Source organism: Amphibalanus amphitrite, unplaced genomic scaffold (genome assembly GCF_019059575.1).
Source record: "Amphibalanus amphitrite isolate SeventyFive unplaced genomic scaffold, NRLGWU_Aamphi_draft 000251F_arrow, whole genome shotgun sequence".
NCBI lineage: Eukaryota > Metazoa > Arthropoda > Thecostraca > Balanomorpha > Balanidae > Amphibalanus > Amphibalanus amphitrite.
This window is the reverse complement of record NW_024881746.1, coordinates 66,712-92,300: the sequence shown is the minus strand read 5'-3', so window position 1 is coordinate 92,300 and position 25,589 is coordinate 66,712. Positions and strand designations below refer to the sequence as shown.

At 46.5% G+C, this 25,589-nt stretch overlaps 1 protein-coding gene across 1 annotated transcript; it reads right to left on the bottom strand.

The window, feature by feature from the left end:
- Positions 1-1,538: 1,538 nt before the first annotated feature.
- LOC122386431 lies at positions 1,539-25,339 on the bottom strand. The gene is made up of 7 exons (XM_043375610.1): positions 24,972-25,339; positions 8,637-8,965; positions 7,089-7,480; positions 5,341-5,478; positions 3,272-3,481; positions 2,675-2,729; positions 1,539-1,581 (listed from the first exon to the last, which is right to left on the bottom strand). Exons 2-7 carry the CDS (start codon positions 8,963-8,965, stop codon positions 1,539-1,541), a joined length of 1,167 nt encoding a protein of 388 aa, XP_043231545.1. The 5' UTR covers positions 24,972-25,339.
- Positions 25,340-25,589: the final 250 nt, after the last annotated feature.

Here is a 25,589-nt window from a genome sequence, read left to right as displayed (position 1 = left end):
TAGTTTTGATGACTTCGTAACATGTTACGAAGCTGTCAGAGGCGGTTGACACGTAATACTAATACCCGTCACGACGCCTACTGGTTGACCTGACCTGACCTGACCCGACCTGGTCTAAATGCTTAAAGACATCATCTGTGATCAAAACTAACACGATATTCGTGATCAGCACCCCGAAAAACCCCTTAGCAGCCACACTTAACGACTTTCTAACAGGTCCCGATTTTCCCGACCTTGGGTCATTGACCTGACCTGGAAGGTCAACCAATGACCTAGGACCTTAAAATTGGGTATCATCGGCTTCCTCTCGTCACGGGCAACACGCTCGTTTTTTCCGCGAAGCTCTAGCTCGATCAGGGGCCAAACGGCAAGGGGGGGGTCCAACCGACCCCCCCCCCCTACACATTAGAAGCTGGAAAACGCCGCACACATGCGAGGGTTAACACGCAACCCTATGGGCTAGTAGGAAAAGTCACGCCCATGCTGCCATATGACTTTGGAGGGGGCTGATACGGCCTTGCCTTGCCCACGGTTTATGACGATTCGGCGGAGTCTCAGTCCTATCGTCCCATAACGTCCGAGGCCTGTTTATGGGGCCGGCGATGGCACCCCGAAGATTCTACTGGTCAGTCGAATTTGAAAAGTCTTAGTGATCGAACCTCGTTGTGTCGGTTGTGAGGCCGAGTATTGCGCAGAGGAATTGTGACTAGCGCTACGCATTGGTATAACATCGTAAGTACCTATATCGGGCATTTGTAGTGTTTTTTTTTCGGGAATAGAATCACCGTTAAAGGGACCCTCCCACCTTCAAAAAAGTTTATGAATTGGCATGAAAGTGATGTCGCTCGGTTCAGAAAGAGCGAAAACGAATATCTACCAAATTTCACCGAATAATATTCACTGGTTTTCAAGATATTAGACTTTTACTTTTGTTTACTTTTTTGGGATCTCCGCTGTTTCTAGCGACTTTATTTTAGAAGTGCGGCGTTTGCGTCAGATGTTGCGCGCAAATAGCATATACCACCGCGTGCTACAAAACGTTTTAGTCAAACATTTAAAAATCGTTAGATATTTGCGCTGACGTCACACATTCAGAGGGGTATTCCTAAGCATCAGCCCCTCTGAATCAAAATGCTGCAATTTTGAAATTCAATATTTCCGATTTAAGGCATTTCTCGATGTTGTGAGTGCCGAAACCGGTAATTGTGAGCCAGGGACCCCATTTTGGCTATCTCAACTCAAATCTAATGTTAAGGTGGGACGGTCCCTTTAACAAATACCCCGCTAATTTAATTTACAATTAGCTGAAAAAACGTAACCTGATTGTTTGATATTACTGAACAAGATAGCACTTTTACTTGTTATCGACCTCAGGAGCAAGCTGGTATTACAAATAACATATGTTCACCGTTAAACACTTTTCCTCTTTATAATGCAAACCTGATTCGAACTTCATCGCATAAACAATTAACATGCGTCGCCTCCGAGATGCGAACTCACGACCCACGGATCCGTAATCCGAGACGCTACCAACTACGCTACATGGGCCCGAGCGGCGCGGCCCGGAGAGATGCGATGTGGCTGGTGGGGTGCAGAGAAATATTTACCCTGTACGCCCTAGAAGATTGGCTTGATTTCGTGCAAAATGGTAGCCATAAGCCAACCAAATGCTTTGACTTACCTGACATGGCATGTTTGCAGCAGACTGAGATTGAGAAAAGACAGATGCAGAGGCACCACTCGCATCATTCGTGGTGTTTGTGTTGGTGTCCGATGTCTGGCTTTTCCCATCTTCAGTGGAGCACAACCACGTGGAACAAAAATTACCAAAAACGACAACGGCCACAATCTCGCCACACAAACAGGACAAAGAGTCTGCGATCTGCTGCGATCATTCACGTGAGCACGGGTCATTCACCAATCACCATTTGAATTAGTTGATTTCTTCAGGATGATAAACTTCAAAATGTGACCTACTGGCTACTGCCTACTTGCTAGAAACAGCGTGCATTCTTTAGTTGACTTGGTCTGCTTGCTAGAAAAACGCGAGTCGTTGACAAATAAAACTTATGAGTAGGTATTTTAGCAAATAGCTCAAAAGGGCCACATGAAAACATTACTTTGGGATTAAACAATCTAAATATGTAACAAATAACTGCTTTTACATGGACTCTTACAGATGGAAAAAATAATTCACAAATTTAATGACGTCATTTACGTTGTGATAAAATGTGGTGCAACAAATCACTAGCCACTATTTATAAGAATCGCGCCATAATTGTAGCTGACCCATCGAACCCACCGGTATACTCACGACACGGCCGGCCTTTTTCATTGGCCAGCAGGGATGTCGGAAGCTGGTGGACGCGTCTGCTATATTCTTGCGTGGTATGATTTTAACGTGACTTCACATTAGGATATGTATTATGCTTTGGAATGAATGTGAATTGTGAGGGATTGCGGACGTAATGACTGATGTCTGTTTATAGCTTTTCGTTGTCAACTATAAATTTGACAAGCCGCCAGCTGTCTCATCAAATGTCATAAGCTGTCACCTGCGTGCGTCGGCGAGTCGGAGCTTTTTTTCACCCCTGTCTCCAGTCGTGTGACCGTCCGTCCCAGGTCAGTCAGGTGACTGATGGTGTCGGCAGCCACCCCCTGGAGCGACACTGACAGATCATCCCACCACGGGTTCCATTCCGGCCACCTCGGCTCCGTCACCTCCGGCCCTGTCGGACAGAGCTGTGTCAGCTGACTGCAGTCGGACAGAGCTGCCGCCAGCTCCCCGCTGCACCACTGACACCAGAGTGTCAGACACTGACACAGCCAGCACTAGCATAGCCGAGCGGCTGCACAACGATATTTTTACCAACAGCATACATACGTAAATATTCAAATATGAGCAACATAAGTATTACCTACGATTTTTGCAAAGCACATTGGCTTAGGCACTAGGCAGCCAGTCAAGGTATAGTAACGGATCAGGTTGGTAGACTACATAATATATGGTTCGCAGTGGTTGCAATCTAACCATTTCAAATTACAATAATTGGTACAATAATATTTCATGCATGCACTTGATGCTCACACTATATGCAAATGCATGCATTTGCATATATTGCACTCTAACAATACCATATAACACAAACAAGGCTGTAAGATGTTGGCTGAATTTGATCGGTTCGTCCATTTGCCGTCTCCCTGTCCATTTGTTTATCTATATGCATTGTCCATTATACCGGCATTACATGCATGATCCGTGGTATCTCACCTCTGACATTGAGGCGCTGGAGGCACTCCGGCAGCTGCCCCCTCAGTCGCGGGAGGTCGGCGGCGGTGACTGACAGCCGCTCCACAGTCTCCCGTGAGCTCCGCAGCTCCGTCAGCTCGCTGTCACCGACTCCGGCCGGAAGGATGACAGTGTTTGGCTCCACCCTGATGATGGCACCACGAAGTTGACTTGGAATAGTAGTTATTTGTGCTGGAAAGGTGATTGAACCAATGTCAGGCATTAGTCTAGCTCAAACATAGTACACTTACCTACAGGTGTAGAAAACACAAAGTGAAAACTGTTTGTGGCTACAATGCTGTGATAATTCCGTGTCTGAGTGAGTATGTACTTTATCAAAACGATGTGAATTTCATAAATTACGGCGACTTTCCATAACAGAATATTCAACAAATAAAATGATAATGGGTCTTTGACATATAAAATAAAAATCGCAATTAAATTAGTAGATTATATTCCGAACTAAGACATATTTTCATGATGTCAATTGATCAATCTGACAGCTTTTGAATCCTTTTCACTTAACCCTATTAGTGGCAGGCTCCTGGCTACCCCTATTAGTGGCAGGGGGGGGGGGCTGTTTACGACCCCCCTTGATATCTCGAGATCTAACGGGCCGATTTTCGAAATTCAAACGGCATTCGATTTCGCTCAACGTGATCTACATTTCTAAAAAATAAAAAATAAAAATGTTAATAGGGGGGTAGAGGGGGGTAAAAACGTGCAAATTGCAGATACATTTTAGACTGTTTATCACGGCCAGGTTTCTGAACCAATCTTAACGCAACTTTTGCCGATCGATAGAGAATGAACCAGGAATTCACATGGATCCTAAAAATATGCATTTTCAAAAATCATAGGCGGATACAGATCATTGAGATTGGGGGTACACAAAAAGTATAGTAAATAAGGTTTTTGTTGGTACTGTTTCTAAAAAGGGTGGTAATGGTCTTGTTATGTTACAATTTTCTTATGAGAGAACGACTTCAATTGTATTGGTCATGCATAGGCGGTGTCACGGCACCTATGTTGGGAGGTAAAACATAACCCCCCTTTTTGGACGCCTGGATCCGCCTATTATAGCAAAAACGTGTCAAAAGAGGATGCACAATAACTGTATATGTTATCACATATTACCTTTCATTCACTGTTCGTAAAACTGGTGCAGCATCGTGATCTTCGCCCAAATGACTCGCTTCACGAATAGGACCCCCCAATTCCCAGTGCTCTGGAGCCGCTTCTGGTAAAGTTATGAACTTGAAATTTTCAGGGAATGTGCCCAATTAAGTTTTAGGAAAAGTCAGAAAATTTCAGCATCGTAGCTTTAGCGGTTTCGGAGATATTCCCGAAAAACCTGAGGGGTGGATAAAAACACCCCCCCTGCCACTAATAGGGTTAAGTATTTTGTTCAGCTATTATGTGTAGCTAATTATTTCAACTTTCTATCGTTATAAATTTTATAGCGTAAATATTACGTCCATGACAGGCCCAAATTATTGACCAGCACCATTCACCACACGAATTGTCATACTACGGCTTACCAAATACCATGGCTTATGGCTTCCGTCTTACCTTAGGATGAGGGAGGCAGCATTACCTACAGTACATGTAATATGTGTTGTATCCAGTTATTCCTGGTTTGATTTAGGCTTCAGAGTGTCGGGGATAAACTGCTTCCCCACGTTATTTATAAACATTTGCTAGAAAAAAAAAATAGACAGTACCTTAGAGCAAAAATCACAAGCAAGGAACGGTGCCGCCGGCCTGTTTCTCCGTTCTTCGTGTCCCCGTGTCGCCCCCTGCCCCGTTCAGGAGCGCCCGGCAGCGCCACCTGCACCTGACCAGTCCGGCAGCGTTTGGGGTCGCCGCGCACCGCCGACAATCAGCTGACGCGGCCGGCAGCGCGTCTCAAGGTCACTGGAGGTCAGCCGGGCCGCGGCCCGCCGGGGTGGCCGTGACGTCACAGCCAGAGAACGCTGAGCGCCGGAACAGCTACTGTTGTTTATCCCTTCCTAGCCATTCATATATGAGTAACTTCAATCGTTGCTCACCATCCGTGACTAGTAGCGTAATCCGTGACCCCAGCTCCGTGGCCAGGTGACTTATGGTGTCGGCAGCCACCCCCTGGAGAGATACCGACAGACCACTCCCGTACCGTCCAGGCCACCTCGGCTTCGTCACCTCCGGCCCTGTCGGACAGAGCTGTGTCAGCTGACAGCAGTCGGACGGAGCTGCTGCCGGGTCGGGAGGCGGCTGACACTGTGGTGTCAAACCCTGACACAGACGACACTGACAACGCCAGGGTCGATCGGCACTGTTGGACAGTAATTGAACACTGTGCACAATGCATGCGCTATGCTTATACATGCGTCAGTTAATTAACCCGCGCCCTGGTGGGGTCTGTTTATAACGCGACCTGGTGGGGGGGGGCTATTTCCCCCCCCCCTCGTATCTCCGAAACTACTGGACGGATCCGCAAAATTCAAACGGTGTTCGATAGCCCTGTCAAATTTGTCGAAGGAAACCAAATTTCATTGACCTCGGGGTCACCGATGACGTCACAGGTCAGGTCAAAGATAAAATGTTTCACCGTTCACGGGGCTTCTAGGGAAAGCGCTATAACACCGAGTAAAACGCATTTTGTCGAAAATCAGCGATAAGACGTCAGTTGTCTAGTACATATGTTGCTATTAGAGGTCACTGGTCATACCAGGTCAGGTCACAGGTCAGGTCACCAAAGGTCACCAAGGGTCACCACATGAACCCAACTTTACTAAGGTTGTGCGATGCATGTTTTATGGCCAGTTTTTCATTTCCAACCCAACGGTGTTGGTTATAAGACCATCAGGTACGGTTTAGGTCACTTTCTGGTGGAGGTCAGGTCAAGGTCAGGTCAAAAAAGGTCAAATTTCAAAGTTGATATTTTTGCATAAAATGGGTATCCATTCGATGCAGCTCGTCACGGGGAGTCTAATGGTGGTCTTTGTTTTGCACTACAAGGTCTAGAATTGCTAAAAATTGAGTTTGAAAATTTGACGTCATTAATTTTGAACAGTTTTTTCGCTATAACTTTGCCAAAAAAGAGGTATCAATCTAAAATTTGGTATGTGGATGGAAGGCGGTAAGGACTATCACATATATTCCGGTTTTTGCGAAATTCAAAAAACTTTTTGGATTTTTTGACTATTATATCCAAAAAATCTATTTTTTGATTTTTGGGGGTCAAAATAAAAAAAATAAAAAATCCGAGATAGCAGTTTTGTAGCCCTGTCAATTCTACAGCTTTTATGTCCTAAACATTTTTCTGTATTTGCAAAGCTATAGGCCTGACAGCTCTTCCCGCGAAACCCTTTTTTGGGTCGAAAACGGCAGAACATGACGTCACTCTGACGTCATTTCCGGCCAACCTATCATAGCTTTTGGAAAAATGTTTGGTCACAAGGTGTAAAATTGATGTCCAGGAGGGTACTGAAAGTTTGGTGACGATCGGCGCAGCGGTTCTGGAGATATATCGAAAAGTCTGGAGGGGGGGGGGCAAAAAATAGCCCCCCCACCAGGTCGCGGGTTAATACAGTTCAGTACATAAAGGTCATACAGGTTCAGTACATACAGGTCATATTCGTTTGCAAGAGTATAAAGTAGGTATGTACAATACAGTGGCTAATGTTTGTGTAGCAGGTAGGTAGCATGGCACACATATGTCCGCTGAACGTTTATCACTGAAACTGTTACTTTATGTGAGCTATGTAAGTACCACCATTCAGAAGTAATAGTACGCGTTTCCTCAACTATTTCTCACCGGCAACGTATAGCGTCCTCAGTGACGTCGGCAGCAGCCGCAGCCACCGCCCCGTTCCGAAGGACGGGACCCTGACGGTCAGCTCCTCCAAGCGAGGAAGACTCTGCAGAAGCGCCGTCAGCTGATCCTCGCCAAGGGCTGACGGAGCGTCGAACGTCGTCATGGTTACAAGGCCGAGCGACTCCTCAAGCGTGTTGAATAGACTGGCGACCGATGGCTGGGGCTCCGTCTGTACCGTGACGTCACTAGTTGCCGAGGACTGGGGCTCCGTCTGTACTATGACGTCACTGACTGCCGATGACTGGGGCTCCGTCTGTACTATGACGTCACTGACTGCCGATGACTGGGGCTCCGTCTGTACCGTGACGTCATGAAACGCTTTTGTAATTTTACTGAGAAGACAAGAAAAAGTACATAAATCAAAATGCAAAAGAAGGTCACAACTGTAGTTGGCTCCTTTGATGATCCGATATGCATTTACATATCGTCGTCAGCAATAGTATGTTGTCAAATCTATTCGGTTGCATAAAATCGTTCAGAGTTGATTTCATACGAATCTGAACGATTTGATACGACCGATTATATTTTGTGACACGATTGTTGATGAAGACATGTAAATACGTGCGGGATATGATGTCCCGAACTGGCCAACTTTATGCAGGACGGCTGTCGAAAACTGGAACAATATGATGGAGACTAAACGGCTAACTTGCGAAAGATGGTACGAATTCAAGGCATGTTTCTTTGATTGGGCGGAAATTACAATTACAAGTTACTCGACCTTCAATGACCTAGTTATGTTTTATTTTTTTACACCTTCTACAAAGAAAGTTTTCTTCTCACCATGACAGCCCTCCGAAATCTCTCAGCCCCCGCAGCCAGGGGGCGTCGAAGTCTGGTAGGAAAATCTGGCAATCCCCGGCGTGACGTAACGTCGGGGATGACCGACGGCACCTTGCACTGAAAGATACGGCAGAACGGCCATTTTTGAAAAATGATTAAAAATACTTGGGTGCTGTTATGACACATTAAACGCTTATCAGCATGTTCCTCATCATGTGATAAAGCCATATCCGTGGTCAAAAATAGCCGAGCCCCTCCCAATTTCCAAACATCGACCTTATAAGCAAAGGATGTAAGCGAAATCCTTAAGGGCGACTTTCCCTTACATATCCGCACATATGCGTCCTTATGGAAATCGGTAGTGTGGCGATAAGCGACGCGCGCGACATCTGTGGGGCGACTGTGGCGACACCTGGTGGCTGCTTTTCTGCTGTATGTAGGTATTGGGGTTTTGCCAGATATGGTTGCTACTGCTACACCCAATACTAGAAAGTTATTTTGCCCGTAAATGGCAAGCAAATTAAAAGTATATTTATAAAATTGCTTATAAATGATTACGAGATAATAATGAAGAAGTTTTGATTGAATAATTATTTAAATATTCAACCGTGAAACTATATTCTGGTAGGTTAAGTAGAAATAAGTCCGTGCAACCTTGTATTTAGGGCCTTGCCCGCAGCCACCCCTGCTGCCTCCCAGTCTCACCCCTGGGGACGGCCGGATGGCGCCGCTCGCCGGCGGACCTCCTGCCGCAGATCCTCCACCACGGTCTGGCGAGTGGTCCGCTCTTCGATAACTGCCTGCTCCAGGCGGACCATCGCATCGTGAAGTGCGGCGTTCTCCCCCTTGAGCTTCTGCGTGTCCGAATGGTCCTTCGCCACTACCTCACTCAGAATGGTCGCCTTTTCACGAAGGGGGACCACCACTTCCCGAAGGGCGGACATCTCTTCACGAAGGGCAGCCACCACTTCACGAAGGGCGGACACCTCCCGGCGAAGGGCGACCAGGTCTTCACGCACATCTGTCATCTCCATCTGGAACACAGAAATACAGCTTTTTTACGTTTCTACTAATCATATAAAGGTGACTTAGTACGTAGCGTTACGTGGTACGCATTACGTCATATCTTGCAGCTTTGTGTCTAATCACTTCACAAAACGACATGTCGTATCGTATTACGACATGTTTTGTCATGCAACCCGCATTGTTGCATACCAGGCAGGCAAGCTTCGCAGGCAGGCGGACAGGTCTTAGGTAACCAATATAGAAATTTACTATCGCTACTAGTTTTTCGCAAAAAAAAAAACGAGATAATAAAGGAACGTTAGCACTACGTATGTTTACCCTTGGCCAGGCTTTTTTCATAACGCGGAAGGTGAGGGTAGAGGGGCTGGTATGGTACGACCCCTGGCGATTACCTCCTAATGCACTTAGAAACACCAGATGTATAGGGTGTTTAGGATGGATAGGATGTATAGGATACAGACAGTCACACAGCAGGACTGACACACACAGCAGGACCTCGGGCCCTCGGCTAAGGAATTTCGACTGGGGAGATGGGGACAAACCAGACTCCACAATGTCATATTATACCACCTAATATACACCGTATAAGCGGACCTTTACACCACACCTAACATACATACCATATACCGTAGGTAAAGGTATACCAAAATCCTGCCTAATCAGAGCATCCGTAAACATGTCTACAAACTCCTACCAAAGGTTTCGAGGCCAGCGTAGGGCCCTCAGAAGCCGAAGCCGAGCCGTCGGAGGCTAGCATGGTCATTTAGAGTCCGCTTTGGGACCTTAACCCTCGCCCATGTAGGGGGGAGGTTGGTGCAACCCCCCCCTGAGGCTTTTCGAAAATAGTGCAAAAACGGCGGCGCGCAGCGCCGCCAAATTTTGGGTACCTTATGGGGCAAACCTTGCGCATCTTTTGATAAAAAAAAAATTTGACCGGGTCATGTCAGGTCACGGAGTTATGACGTCACAAAGGGAACAGCCTCCGGCCGAATTTTCATAAACTGAGTGCCAACGCCCGAGGTTTCCTGCCGGTGGTACGGACATCGGTTGATGGATCGTGATGAAACTTCCCATGCATGTTGGGGAAAGTATTGGCTATTATATGGTATAAGAAACCCGACCGGGTCAGGTCAGGTCACGGAGCTATGACGTCACAAGAGGGACAGCGTCCGGCACTATTTTTGAAAAGCGCCCGAACCACTATTTTGCTAATTCTTGTCACCTCAATGGGAATATGCAGCAATATTAGCTTCTATAGGGAGCAAATGGACCTCCCAAATCCAAAAATACAATCAGATTTCAAAAATTTAAATTTTGATTTTTCGAATTTCTGCCGCCGACTGTGACCTTGCCGACTTCCGGCGCTCCCAACGCGCCATTTTTAGAGCTAGGGAAACGAAATACATACCAAACGATAGAGAATTGATCAAGGAACACGATAGTGAAGGTTTCAGGTCGATATCGCCGACCTTTTTGCCGCAATTGCCGCGGAAAGTTGAAAAAGTCTATTTTTTCCGAAAATTTGACCTTTGACCGGTCAAAAGTAGGTCAAATGTTGACCTAGGACCAAAAATATACCACAAATCGCGAGATCTCGGCGAGAGCAATCCGTTGGTCTTTTCCGCTAAGCTCTACGACGCTCCGTTTTCAAACGCTAAGGGGGGGGGGTCGCACCAACCCCCCCCCCCTGCATGGGCGAAGGAGGCAGATCGCCGTTTACGGGCGAGGGTTAACCCTCGCCCGCACATGCCATTTTCCCATCCTAGAACGCACATGGGGGGGGGGGGGGTGGGGTGGTTGCCACCCCCCCCCGCGCCATTTCGTTCCTGTTGGAGATAGAGCTTAGCAGTAAGACCAAAAATATTCTTTGGGAAGAGACGAATCCAATGATACCCAGTTTTACCTTCTCAGGTCAGTCATTGACCTTCCAGGTCAGGTCAAACTAAAAAATGTTGCTGTTTTGGGTCACCGTTGGATATCAAGTGCGCTGCTTATCAAATACCGATGACGATGCTGTTTTCTGGTGCCAAGCCAGCTAGAACCTCTTTGTCACACTATCCGACCATAATTTTGCTGCTGAGGTCATTTCAGGTCAAGTTAGGTCAAGGTGAATTATATGTGTTTGTATGTCTGTGTGTGTCTGTGTGTATACTGATGTGTGCACCGATTGTTTTTGGGTCCATATTACATGAAATCATGATCTGAGAAGCTTTTACCAAAAATGCAGTCAAAAAACTTCACAAAAAGTAAATTCAGCTTGCCTAAAACGCAATTATCTTAGATGACCCAGGTTGACCTTGACCCTGACCTTGACCCCTGTACATCGTCGAACAACATGCTCCATGATAGGTGGGAGGTAAGACTGGCAAAAAAGGCCGAAATCAGGGTGTCAAAAGCTCACAAGGCCCATAGCAAACGCAAGATGTTGAGAATTGGCCATTTGGGTCATGACATGACCTGAAAAACAAGGTCATATCTCCGAAACCAAAAATCACAAAAACTTGAAATTTTTAGTGGACATCAAGAAAGGATAGACGAGCAGCCACTGGCGGATCCAGGGGGGCCACGGGGGCCATGGCCCCCCCCCAAAGGCCTAAAGTGGCCTGTTTGGCCCCCCCCAAAAAACGCCAGAAAAATTGCTAAGAAAATATACCTTGATGGAGGTTTTTAGCCACTTGGTGAAGTAAAGCTTTCCACAGCATAATATGGAAGCAATATAGTAGCAGTGAGGGTCAGTCAAAAGTTGCGCGAGCGGAGTCGACCTTAAAAAAAGACTGTTGTTGGCACGTGTTTATGGCGCGGCAGCTGGTAGTTGGCGGTGTTTCGCGTGGTGTGGCATCACTGGCGGATCTGGGGGGGAGGGGGGGGGGGGGCACGGGAGCCTGAGGTGCCCCTGACAGGCCCGTGGTGCCCTTGCTAGGCCTGTGGTGCCCCTGGACCCTGGCAGGCCTGTGGTACAGTCCACAGCAGAAGTAATGTGGGGTTTCAGTCATGGGTATGTTCTGCTTCTGAAGCTTAGGAACGATTAGCCAGACTACAATGAAACTTTGAATGTAGCTTATATGTATCGTCACCCTTGCAGCTGCAACTTTAGCTATTGACATCTTCTTTTCAATCACTTCGCATTAAACAATCGCCAGTCAAAGCCAACCGTTGAGTTTGGTAAAACCCTACATTACTTTAGCGGTGGGCTGTACCTCTGGCGGGCCTAGGGTGCCCCTGCTAGGCTGCTGATGCCCCTGGGACCTGACAGGACTGTGGTGCCCCTGACAAGCCTAAAGTGCCCCCAACAGGCCCGTGATGCCCCCGACAAGCCCAAGGTGCCCCTGCGTGATGCCGTGATGCCTGCGAGGCCGGTGGTGCCCCCTGCGAGGCCGGTGGGGCCCCTGACAGGCCCATGGTGCCCCTGCTAGACCGGTGGTGCCCCTGGCAGGCCTGCGGTGCCCCTGCTAGGCCGCTGGTGCCCCTGGGCCCTGACAGGACTGTGGTGCCCCTGACAGGCCCAAGGTGCCCCTGCAAGGCCGGTGGTGCCCCTGTAAGGCCTGTGGTACCCCTGCTAGGCCTCTGGTGTCCCTGACAGGCCCATGGTGCCCCTGCGAGGCCGGCGGCGCCCCTGGCAGGTCTCTGGTGTCCCTGACAGACCTGGGGTGCCCCTGACAAGCCTGTGGGGCCCCTCACAGGCCCGTGGTGCCCTTGCTAGGCCTGTGGTGCCCCTGGCGGGCTGGTGGTGCCCCTACTAGGCCGGTGGTGCCCCTGACAGGCCTGTGGTGCCCCCGGGCACCAAGGGGGTCATGACCCATGTGGCCCCCCTTGGATCTGCCACTGATGCATAATATATTGATTTGTAAAGGCGTTATGGCTTATGCAATATGCAATATGCACTTGGTATCCCTCACTTATCCCTCATTGGGGCTCTGGCGGGCTCCTGAGGGCCCACGTCTATCTCCGGGAGCCCATATAGACAGGCTCCTTTGGGTCCTTTCAGTACACTATAGCATAAGAGGTCTCCATGCGAGTCCTATACATACATCTGAGGGCGTACCCTGATGTCTGAGGTACCTAACTGCAGCTCCAATGGTCTCTTCTTACACTGGCGGATCCAGGGAGGGGGCATTTAGGGCCATGCCCCCTTCCCAGAGGCCTAAAGTGGCCCGTTTTCCCCTTCCCCCAAACGATAATGAAACATAGTTCAATCAGGGCGTGGCCCAGGAGCCGAGTTAGACAGGGCTGTTTTACCACCTCCGGCCCGCAAAGGGACCCAAGCACTGACTCGAAGCGGGTTAACCCTATTAGTGGCAGGCTCCTGGCTACCCCCTATTAGTGGCAGGGGGGGGGGCTGTTTACGACCCCCCCTTGATATCTCGAGATCTAACGGGCCGATTTTCAAAATTCAAACGGAATTCGATTTCGCTCAACGTGATCTACATTTCTAAAAAATAAAAATTAAAAAATGTCAATAGGGGGGGGTAGAGGGGGGTAAAAACGGGCAAATCGCAGATACATTTTAGACTGTTTATCACGGCCAGGTTTCTGAACCAATCTTAACGCAACTTTTGCCGATCGATAGAGAATGAACCAGGAATTCACATGGATCCTAAAAATATGCATTTTCAAAAATCATAGGCGGATACAGATCATTGAGATTGGGGGTACACAAAAAGTATAGTTAATAAGGTTTTTGTTGGTACTGTTTCTAAAAAGGGTGGTAATGGTCTTGTTATGTTATAATTTTCTTATGAGAGAACGACTAAAATTGTATTGGTAATGCATAGGCGGTGTCAGGGCACCTATGTTGGGAGGTAAAACATAACCCCCCTTTTTGGACGCCTGGATCCGCCTATTATAGCAAAAACGTGTCAAAACAGGATGCACAATAACTGTATATGTTATCACATGATACCTTTTATTCACTGTTCGTAAAACTGGTGCAGCATCGTGATCTTCGCCCAAATGACTCGCTTCACGAATAGGACCCCCCAATTCCCAGTGCTCTGGAGCCGCCCCTGGTAAAGTTATGAACTTGAAATTTTCAGGGAATGTGCCCAATTTAGTTTTAGGAAAAGTCAGAAAATTTCAGCATCGTAGCTTCAGCGGTTTCGGAGATATTCCCGAAAAACCTGAGGGGTGGATAAAAACAACCCCCCCTGCCACTAATAGGGTTAAAGAGACCCTCCCACCTTCAAAAAAGTTAATGAATTGGCATGAAAGTGATGTCGCTAGGTTCAGAAAGGGCGAAAACGAATATCTACCAAATTTTATCGAAAAATATTCACCGGTTTTCAAGAGATTAGACTTTTATTTTTGTTTACTTTTTGGGATATCCGCTGCTGTTCCTAGCGACTTTATTTGAAAGTGCGGCATTTGTTGCGCGCAAAGCAGCCTATACCACCGCATGCTACCAAACGTTTTAGTAAAATATTAAAAAATCATTAGATCTCCGCTGACGTCACACATTCAGAGGGGTATCCAAAAGCATTAGCCCCTCTGAATCAAAATGCTGCAATTTTGAAATTCAATATTTCCGATTTAAGGCATTTCTCGATGTTGTGAGTGCGTGCCGAAACCGGTAATAGTGAGCCAGGGACCCCATTTTGGATAGGACGCCATTTAATTGCGTCCCAGAAAAGCTATTTCTGGCACCTAAAAGCTAACTCGCCCCAAAATTGGTCCTCAGCACCTATTTGGTGGATACCAGCACCAATCATGGAAAATGACCTTAATTAGCTGTTTCTGGCACCTATTCATCGGTACGCCTTACTCTTTTTTCTGAATCTGGCACCTAAATGCTGGGCGTAGCACCAATCTAGTAGAAAAATGAACTACTGGCTGGTAGAATCATGTTGTTCTGGTATAATGACCCCTGGAGTCTAGCCTAAACGTTGCCAGTGCAGCTACACTCTAAGACAGCCCCGTAGTGATCTCAGCATTGTATATGACGTTTAAGTAAGCAAATAATATTGATTTGTTTGAAAAAACAATGTTATTTAAATATTTAAAAGTATTTATTTGTAATGCTTTAAGGGAAACATTTTTGTGAGTAATTGTTTCGATTTTGACCATTAAAACGGGTATTGTATTTTTTGACGTCATCAAATAGCTCCAAAAAAGAAATGTGATGTTTTCATTCCGTTCAAGGCCGCTGAAGAAACGCGGGATCTTGCGTGGGACATTGTCCGTTGTTTGCCGCGCAGAGTTGTGCCGTGGTTGTGCCTTTTTCATCCGCTCTTACTTATGTCATATGTGTGCATGAAGCTTTGATTTTGTTTTTGGTTATTGTGTGGCCGGGGTGGGCCTACCAGCCACCTTCCGCGCGGTGGGGGTGGGCATTTTTTGCCCCCCGTATCTCCGAAACTACTGGACGGATCCATAAAATTCATACGGCGTTCGATAGCCCTGTCAAATTTGTCTAGGGTAACCAAATTTCATTGACCTCGGGGTCACCGATGACGTCACAGGTCAGGTCAAAGATGAAATGTTTCACCGTTCACGGGGCTTCTAGGGAAAGCGCTATAACACCGAGTAAAACGCATTTTGTCGAAAATCAGCGATAAGGCGTCAGTTGTCTAGTACATATGTTGCTATTAGAGGTCACTGGTCATACCAGGTCAGGTCACAGTTCAGGTCACCAAAGGTCACCAAGGGTCACCACATGAGCCCAACTTTACTAAGTTTATGCGATGCATGTTTTATGGCCAGTTTTTCATTTCCAACTCAATGGTGTTGGTTATAAGACCATCAGGTACGGTTCAGGTCACTTTCTGGTGGAGGTCAGGTCAAGGTCAGGTCAAAAAAGGTCAAATTTCAAAGTTGATATTTTTACATCAAATGGGTATCGATTCGATGCAGCTCGTCACGGGGAGTCTAATGGTGGTCTTTGTTTTGCGCTACGAGGTCTAGAATTGCTAAAAATTGAGTTTGAAAATTTGACGTCATCAATTTTTAACAATTTTTTCGCTATAACTTGGCCAAAAAAAGAGGTATCGATCTCAAGTTTGGTATGTAGATAGGAGGCGGTAGGTACTATCATATATATTCCGGTTTTTGCGAAATTCAAAAAACTTTTTGGATTTTTTGGCTATTATACTCAAAAAATCTATCTTTTGATTTTTGTGGGTCAAAATAAAAAAAATCGAAAAACCGAAATGGCAGGTCTGTAGCCCTTTTGATTCCACACCTTTTATAAACATTTTCTGTATCTCTAAAGCTGTAGGCCTGACAGCTCTTCCAGCGAAACCTTTTTTGGGTCGAAAATGGCAAAAATGACGTCACTCTGACGTTCTTAGCGGCCAACCTATCATAGCCTTTGGAAAAATTTTTGGTCACCATGTGCGCTAGCTCCCGGGAGGGTACTGAAAGTTTGGTGACGATCGGCGCAGCGGTTCTCGAGGTGTATTGAAAAAACTAAGGGGGGGCAAAAAATGCATCCCCCCACCGCCTGGAAGGTTAAGGCTTGTCTGTATGTCTATTCTGTGATTTTATATGATTTTTTCAACATATGCCGTTTTGGTCGAAAACTCAGAAATAATGATGTCACTAAAACCTCGATATCTCAAAAATGTTCTGACCGATTTTTTTTAACCCGCGCATGACTGGGGTATTTTCCAAAACGCGAGTGACTGGGGCGGGGGGGGGGGCTCTCCAGAGCCCCCCTCCTATCTCCGAAATAACTGGGCCGATCATCAAAATTCAAACGGCGTCTGATAGCCCTGGAAAAACTGTCGAGCGAAACCAATTTTCATTGACCTCGAGGTCACCGATGACGTCACAGGTCAGGTCAAAGTAAAAATTATCGACATTTTTGTTAGTTCACAATTTAGGCTCTGACCGCCGGACCGCCAGTCCAATCAGGCTCATTTTTGGTTTACGCACTCCTTGACGGATGCCTTAGATACCCTAAGGGTACCAAACTTTTACTTCGAATTTTTAAGGTCAAGGCCAGGTCATCCTAGGTCACGAAAATTGTATATCATGTATCGGTCACGTAACGCATGTTTTATTGTCCATTTTACTCGTAGATTTCGAAAATAGTGTCGTCTGTGTCATTTGAGGTCATTGTCAGCTGAATTTACCGGAGGTCAGGTCACTTTCAGGTCAGAAAAGGTCCAATTTTTAAAATGAATTTTTTTTCAACAAAAAGGTGCCTATCAGATGCAGTTTGAGCTCAGGAACACGATGGTGCCATTTGTATTGCTGTACGACGTCAAAAACGTACTGAAAAATTGATTTGAAAAAACAACATAAAATTGTAAAATTTTGACAATAATGCGAATAACATGGTGTGTCAAAAGTGTAAATAGCCGGTGCGCCGTCTGGCAACCCGGCAGCCTGCCGCCATAGGGAAATTCATGCTTTTTGTCGGTTTTTCGCTCCCTATGAGTCACTTGATCTAATTAGAGCTTAACTAGGAACGAGGCGGGTCACTTGAACGTATTCGGGAGCAGAATACGGTGTTTTGGAGCCAATACCTGGGAAACCCTACCCACCCAATGCGAGTTTTTAAGAGTCTGCATGCCCAAATTAACGTTGAGCGCGGCCTTTTTCGGTCGGTTTTCCCCGACCTTGTGGCGAAATCGGCTTATTTATTCAACCAGGGTGGGCTAATTCGCTTAACTAGGAATGAGGCGTTGAAGAGAATTATTCAAGGAATAGAGCTGTGCAAAAATATTTTTTGTATTATTAAAACTGTGTCCGCCCTCGAACGATAAATATTGTTGACCCATCAGAAACACATCACCTGGAATGCGTTTGGACTTGGCTGGATCTAATATTAGCGAGTATCTGCTAATGCAGTTTCTTGGCTTACATAGTACGCATACAAGCATACATACTTCCTGCCCTTGGTTATTCCTCACTTGAATGAAAATTTTGCTATGATAACTATTCCAAGCAGTTAACAGGTTTTAGTGCAGTGCCAATTCTGAACCGTTCAGCGCCGCCAGTCTCCCAGGCGGCGCGTAACGGCTGCCGCCGGCCGCCGCGCCGCCGCTCTGGCAGGGTGTTTGACTTCATATCTCTGTTGCTAGAAAAGTTGTGGACCGATTTACTTGATTCTTGCATGAAAAGATCCGCCATTCAATTCTTAGCAGATAACGAAAATTTGACGTCAATTGCACGATCCGCTGCCCATATTGTGGTACTGCCATCTATTGACAAGGCTGGCGAACTAAAGCCGGGCGGCTATTTCCACTTTTGACACACCATGAACTTGGCTATTTTTGAAGATATTGGGCTAAAACTTGCAAATGTAGTTCATCATTGTGGGTTCTATCACATATATTCCGGTGTTTGAGTAAAGTCAAAAACTTTTGAAAAAAAATCGAAAAATATATTTTTGTAATTGTAAATAAATATTTTTCATTTTTTTTTTAATTCCGAAAATTCGAGATAGCATTTCAATAGCTACGTGTATTTGTAGTCCACTCATTCAAAGAAAATGGATCTAGCTTTAAAACTGAGCTCTTGAGAGCGTTTGCTGTATTTCAGTATTTAGCATGAAAATCGGCCGACACGACGTCACACTGACGTGATTTTCGGCTAAACTATGGTAGCTAGAAAGTTGAAAGTTTAACACAAGGTGTCAAAGTGATGCTTCTGAGGGTACCGCAAGTTTCGTGTTGTTCCGTCAAACGGTTTAGAAGATATTGCTGAAAAACATGAGGGGGGCTCTGTAGAGCCCCCCCCCCCAGTCATGCGCGGGCCAACCTATCATAGGCTGTGGAAAAAGATCACTAGGTGTAAAGTCGATTTACAAGAGGTACTGAAATTTTCGCGGCGATCGGCGCATTAGTTTGAGAGATAATGCGAAACGACTGGAACGGGGGGGGGGAATACCCCCCCCCCCCCCACCAGGGCGTGGGCTAAAAAGTTTCCACTGGGTACCCTAAGGTAAAGGTAATCTCAAGATTGTGGATACGCCGCTGGATGTTCTTTACGATATTAGACTAAGAACAGTGTAAACACGGGCGATGCAACATTTTGTAAAAATTCGATGCCCTATATTTAGAAGACCTGTGGTCAGAATGTGCAAAAAACATCAATGTAATGTTCGGGGCGACACAGGAACTCGCTCACAAATTTATAATGAAATCGCTGATGGTAGGGTGCAAAACAGCCGATTTTTGTTCGATTTGACGTGGAATGCCCCAGGGGCAACTGGCAGCCACTGCGGGACATTTGCCCCCTCCCCAGTAGCGCGGAACACCTTCAATTAAGGTGGGGGGGGGGGGGCATTGCCGACTTTTTGTCCCATTCTTTCCATGCAACGCCCATAGGGCTTATGTTAACCCGCGCCCCACTGGGGTCTGCGTATCACACGCCCTACTGGGGGGGGGGGGGGGGCTATGAATAGCCCCCCTCCTAACTCCGAAACTACTGGGCCGATCGTCAAAATTCAAACAGCGTCTGATAGCCCCGGAAAAACTGTCGAGCGAAACCTAATTTCATTGACCTCGAGGTCACCGATGACGTCACAGGTCAGGTCAAAGTAAAAATTATTAGCATTTTGGCTTCTTCACGTTTTGGGCTCTGGCCGCCGACTTACAAGTCAGATCAGGCTCTCATTTTGGTTCACACACTCGTGAACAGATGCTCTAGATACTCTGAGGGTACCAAACTTGTAATTTGATTTTCATGTCAAGGTCAGGTCATCACAGGTCACGAAAATATTATATCATCCGTCGGTCACGTGACACATGTTTTATGGTCCATTTAGGCCAAACATTTCGAATTTGATGTCGTCTGTGTCATTCGAGGTCATTTTGAGCCAAATTTAGCTTAGGCCAGGTCACTTTCAGGTCAAAAAAGGTCAAATTTTTAAATTAAAATTTTTCAACAAAAAGGTGGATATTGGATGCAGTTTGAGCTCAGGAACACGATGGTGCCATTTATATTGGCGTACGATGTCAAATTCGTGCTGAAAAATTGATTTGAAAAATTAATAATTGTTAATTTTTTGCAATAATGCGTATAACTTGGCCATTTTTGAAGGTATTTAGCTAAAACTTGCTAGAGTTGGTCACAATAATGCGTTCTATCACATATATTCCGGTTTTTTCGAAAAGTAAAAAAAAAATTGAAAAAATGTAAAAATATAAATTTTGAAATTTATTATATACAATTTTCGAAAGTTTCAAAATGTCGAAAATCCGAGATAGCAGTTTGATAGCATAGTCAATTCTGAGTCCTCTCATGCAAAGAAATTGGATCTAGCTTAACCCTCGCCGGCACAGGGGGGGGTTGATGCAACCCCCCCTAATATTTTTCGCGAATATCTCACGTAAAAAGCGGCCGATCGCGACGAAACTTTTAGTACCCTCGCATTGATCAATTTTACACCTACCCTGAAAATTTCATGACCCTGACCCTAATGACCTTTGACCTGTGACCTCTTTTCTGTGACCATGTTTGGCCGAAATCGCGGTTCGGCGCATGTCGGCTCGCATTAGCCGCGCGTTTGCAAGCTTTTCGTGGTTTCACACGTTCAAACATGTGATTTGACGTTGCTCCCATGCATTAGGGTGGGTGTCAAGGTCACCTGAAGGTCAGGTCAGGTCATTGACCTTTGTTGATCTCGGGTGACCTCGGTTCACTTTTTCGAGTTTTACATGTGTTTAGGCTAGTTTTTGGAGCTGAATTCGAATTTAGCAACCATTTGAACATTTACGAAGTAGTTTTGGTGCCTTCGTAACATGTTACGAAGCTGTCCGAGGCGGTTGACACCTATTACGAATACCCGTCACAACCTCAACCGGTTGACCTGACCTGACCCGACCTGGTCTAAATGCTTAAAGACATTATCTCTGATCAAAACTAACACGATATTCGTGATCAGCACCCCGGAAAACCACATAGCAGCCACACTTTACGACTTTCTAACAGGTCCCGATTTTCCCGGTTTTCGGGTCATTGACCTGACCTGGTAGGTCACCCGATGACCTAGGACCTAAAAATTGGGTATCATCGGCTTCGTCTCGTGACGGGCAGCACGTTCGTTTTTTCCGCGAAGCTCTAGCTCGATCAGGGGCCAAACGCGAGGGGGGGTCGTACCACCACCCCCCCCCCATATGCGTTCTAGGATGGGAAAATGGCATGTGCGGGCGAGGGTTAATCCGCGCCCCGTAGGGCTACCGGCGGACCCTACCACCTGTAGTGGGGGGTTCCGTTTCGGCCCCCCTAAGATCTCGGAAATTTACCGGCCGATTTTCAAAATCAAACGGCGTTCGATAGCTCCATCGGGGAACTACCTTGTCACCAAATTTCATTGACTTAGGTCAAACCGATGACGTCACAGGTCAGGTCAAAGGTTAGATTTTCACCGTTCACAGGCATTTCAAGAAATGTGTTGTGAAATCGAGTAAATCGGCAAGTTAGTGAGAACCATCGATGTTACGTTGTTCGTCAAACACATACTTCGCTATCTGAGGTCACTGATACCAGGTCAGGTCACAGAGGTCAGGTCACTGGGGGTCACAATATGAAAGTGTCGTGCGATACATGTTTTATGGTCCATTTTACATGACAAATGCGATTATGTGGGTCAGGCAGCCTTTGGGGTCAGTTTAGTCTATGTTCCGGTGAAGGCCAGGAAAAGGTCGGGTCAAGGTCAGGTCAAATTAGGTCAAATTTCAAAGTTGATATTTTTGCATAAAATGGGTATCCATTCAATGCAGCTCGTCACGGGGAGTTCAATGATGGTCTTTGTTTTGCCCTACGTGGTCCAGAATTGCCAAAAAATTGAGTTTGAGAATTTGACGTCATCATTTTTGAATAGTTTTTTCGCTATAACTTCGCCAAAAAAGGAGATATCGATCTGAAATTTGGTAGGGTAGGGTGGGGTTATTTGAACATGTGGGGCAATTTGAACATAGTATGAATAACACAAAATTATGGAAAATCCATAAGTGACGCGACAATAAGACCAATTAGGGAAATTATCGTAACTAAAAGGGCTATAATATGAACGGGGTTTAAACTTTCAGGGAATTAAGATGTTGACTCACAATGTAAAAAATCAATTTCGCAAGTAATGTCGCGGAATGTTGCGGTTATGTAACGCTCTCCGTCCGGCGATTGCGGCTTCGCTCGGCGCTGTGGCAGGGTGCACTTGTATTTGAGCGCGGTTCGCGCGACCGCTCCGCGCGGCCACCGATGCGGGTGCCCGCGTACGTGAAACGACTGTGCTGTCACGTGATAGGCCGAGCCGAGGTCAGGGGCTCCCGCCGGACGGTGCGTCAGTTAGTTTTCAGTACTGACTCGGACACCACCTCCCGCCGATCTCTGACCGCCGCCCATCCGATAGCCAAGCCGATTGGTTTATGGTACCATGAAGGCTGGTATACTCTGCTTTTAAAAACCTGGGATTTCGCTCCGGGTTTTTAAGCACTCATTTATTGTATCGTTAATTTTATTATCGTATGTTTTTGTTTGCCCGCACGTTTGCATAGCCCGCATATGGTCTAAAGGCAATACAGACCTATTTTGCATACATTCTTTCCGTTAAGGGGTATAACAAGGAGAACCGACACACGGGTATTTTGTACCTTCTTTGCTGACGTTAAAGATACAGTTCACGTTCTCTCACACGCAGCGAGCCGCCGGCAACATTTGGTCCTCCGGGCCGGATAATGTTGCCGGCGGCTCGCTGCGTGTGAGAGAACGTGGACTGTATGTTAACGTCAGCCAAGAAGGTACAAGATACCTGTGTGGCTGTGCAGTGTGCTGTTCTCGATATACCCCTTAACTGAAAGAATGTATACAAAAATAGGTCTGTATTGCCTTTAGACCATATGCGGGCTATGCAAACGTGCGGGCAAACAAAAACATACGATAATAAAATTAACGATACAATAAATGAGTGCTTAAAAACCCGGAGCGAAATCCCAGGTTTTTAAAAGCAGAGTATACCAGCCTTCATGGTACCATAAACCAATCGGCTTGGCTATCGGATGGGCGGCGGTCAGAGATCGGCGGGAGGTGGTGTCCGAGTCAGTACTGAAAACTAACTGACGCACCGTCCGGCGGGAGCCCCTGACCTCGGCTCGGCCTATCACGTGACAGCACAGTCGTTTCACGTACGCGGGCACCCGCATCGGTGGCCGCGCGGAGCGGTCGCGCGAACCGCGCTCAAATACAAGTGCACCCTGCCACAGCGCCGAGCGAAGCCGCAATCGCCGGACGGAGAGCGTTACATAACCGCAACATTCCGCGACAAGTAAAAACGCCTAACAACACGTCATTGCAACTTTATTGCAGCGCAAAATATTACATTGCTAGCACTTTATACGCAACGGCTTTTGTTGTACAATGAACTATAAAGTGTTTTCAACCCAAAAAATTGGCTTTTGAAACCTGTGTTAAAATATGGCAAAATAACTTTTAGCGTGGGGTAATTTGAACATAGTGTGAGGATTTCAATAAAGACAGATATAACTCCGAAAAAAACAACGTTCCTAGTTTTTTTGCCAATATCTTCGACACAAAGCAGCAGCAGCTATGTGATGCCAGTCTCAGAAAATTTGTGTCTAATTTCCGTCTTATGTCCGGCATTTACGTTGAATTTCCGTCCAAAAAATTTAAGTCAGCCATGTGTCCAAATATGTCCGAAAATTACGTATTGATCAGCATCCAAAGCTGTCATTTAAATTGTTTATATTGTAGTTTTATCAGCTGAAAAGTGTTCATTATATTGAGAGCTTAACTAAGCTTTCCATTCGCCGATCAATGCTTGCACGATTACTTCATAAAGATGCTGAAGTGTAGTAAGCCATCGTCCAATGTTGTCCAGTCCAACCTTTGTCCAACCAATTCAAATTGGACATTGGACAAAATCAGAACTCCTAATGTCCAGGTTCCGATTGGCACCACTATAACAGATGAAGCAAGGTTGGGAGTTTTTATTGAACGGAAATGACAGACGTTCTGTTAACTGGAGAGAGGCGACTTCTGTCAACTGACCGGTGTGCAGCATGCAGATATTGATACTCTGCAAGTGTTATGCTTGTTGTTTTGTTGATTTTTCAAATGAAAGTATGTTTAGAATTGTTCTGCCAATTTATTTATGCATCAAACAACATCGGTGTTGGCGAGATTATCGTTTTTATGGCACGTAAAGGCAGTATGTTCAAATTACCCCACGGTGGGGCAATCTGAACACACCGTGATTTGGTGGAGAAGTGAGGCTATGCTACCCAAGGTATGCTCGGCTCGTCCAAAAATGAGGTTTGCATGGTGAAAGGAAGTGACATTTGCGCTACTGAAACAGTTTTTCTTCATCCAGGGTGGAGCTGGAATTTGGTACGACGGAGAAGACGTAAAAATATGTTCAAATTACCCCACCCTACCCTATGTAGATAGAAGACGGTAGGTACTATCACATATATTCCGTTTTATCGAAAATCAAAAAGTCTTTTGGATTTTTTTTGCTAAAATATCCAAAAAATTGCATTTTCAATTTTTGGGGGTCAAAACTCAAAAATTTAAAAATCCGAGATAGCAGTTTTGTAGTTCTGTCCATTCTACACCTTTTATATTTTGATCATTTTTCTGCATCTTCAAAGCTGTAGGCCTGACAGCTCTTCTCACGAAGGTCTTTTTTCGGTCGAAAATGGCAGAACATGACGTCATTCTGACGTCATTTGTGGCCAACCTATCATAGCCTCTGGAAAAAATGGTCACAATGTATAACATTGATGCCCGGAGGGGTCCTGAAAGTTTAATGGCGATATCTCCAGGCGTTTAGGAGATATCGACGGAAAAGGACAGGGGGCCGTTTCGGCCCCCCTTGCGGGGCGCGGGTTAATGCATGTTGAAATTGATATAAGCACAGACATCCAAACACTCAGACGGGTACCTAGCACACAGAGAAGACACACAAAGAATCACAGAATCACATACAAACCGTTACAAAAACACATATTGTCTGACTATAGACACAGACGCACAAAACACACTCACCAACAGACACAGGGACACACAGACCCCCCCCCCCACACACACACACGGGTCGGCCCGGCTCACCTGATATTCGCCGCCTCCGCCGTGGTCGGCTCCGGTGGACAGAGCTCAGTACCGTCCACACACTGTTGGACCACCCGCTCTGTCGACTGACCCGGCCGGTGGACGCAGTGCAGCTCGTGCGGCTCCGGCTCCTCCGTCGGCCTTTGTCCCGGTCTGGACCGCTGCAACTGCGCAGTACGTTATTACCCCGGGGCGGGGCGCCGCTGAGTCATGGTACCGGTTACCGCCGACCTCGGGCCGCTGGGCGACTGCAGCGCCCCTACCGGTCACCGGCGTCGTACTGTAACTAATGGGGAGCCGAAGCGTTCATGGAACACTTGAGATGTAAGTGCACAGTTGCCTCGTAAAGGCTAATCAGCAACAACAACAAAATAAAATGGGAACTCTCTACATTCGTCAAGGACTTGGATGTCCGGGTTCCAATGGGCCTTGTCCCGTAGCGAGGAGACTCTAGCGTGTCCAGTGAGTCGGCGGCGCGGCGTTCCAGACTGATGACGTCAGCGGGGGGTCACCAGGGTTACAGGGACAACACGGGCCGCCGGTCGATGTGCAGTCCCCCCACCCCTTCCCTTCCCTTCCTCAGTACCCGGGACAACTCTGCAACTCGGCAAAACACAA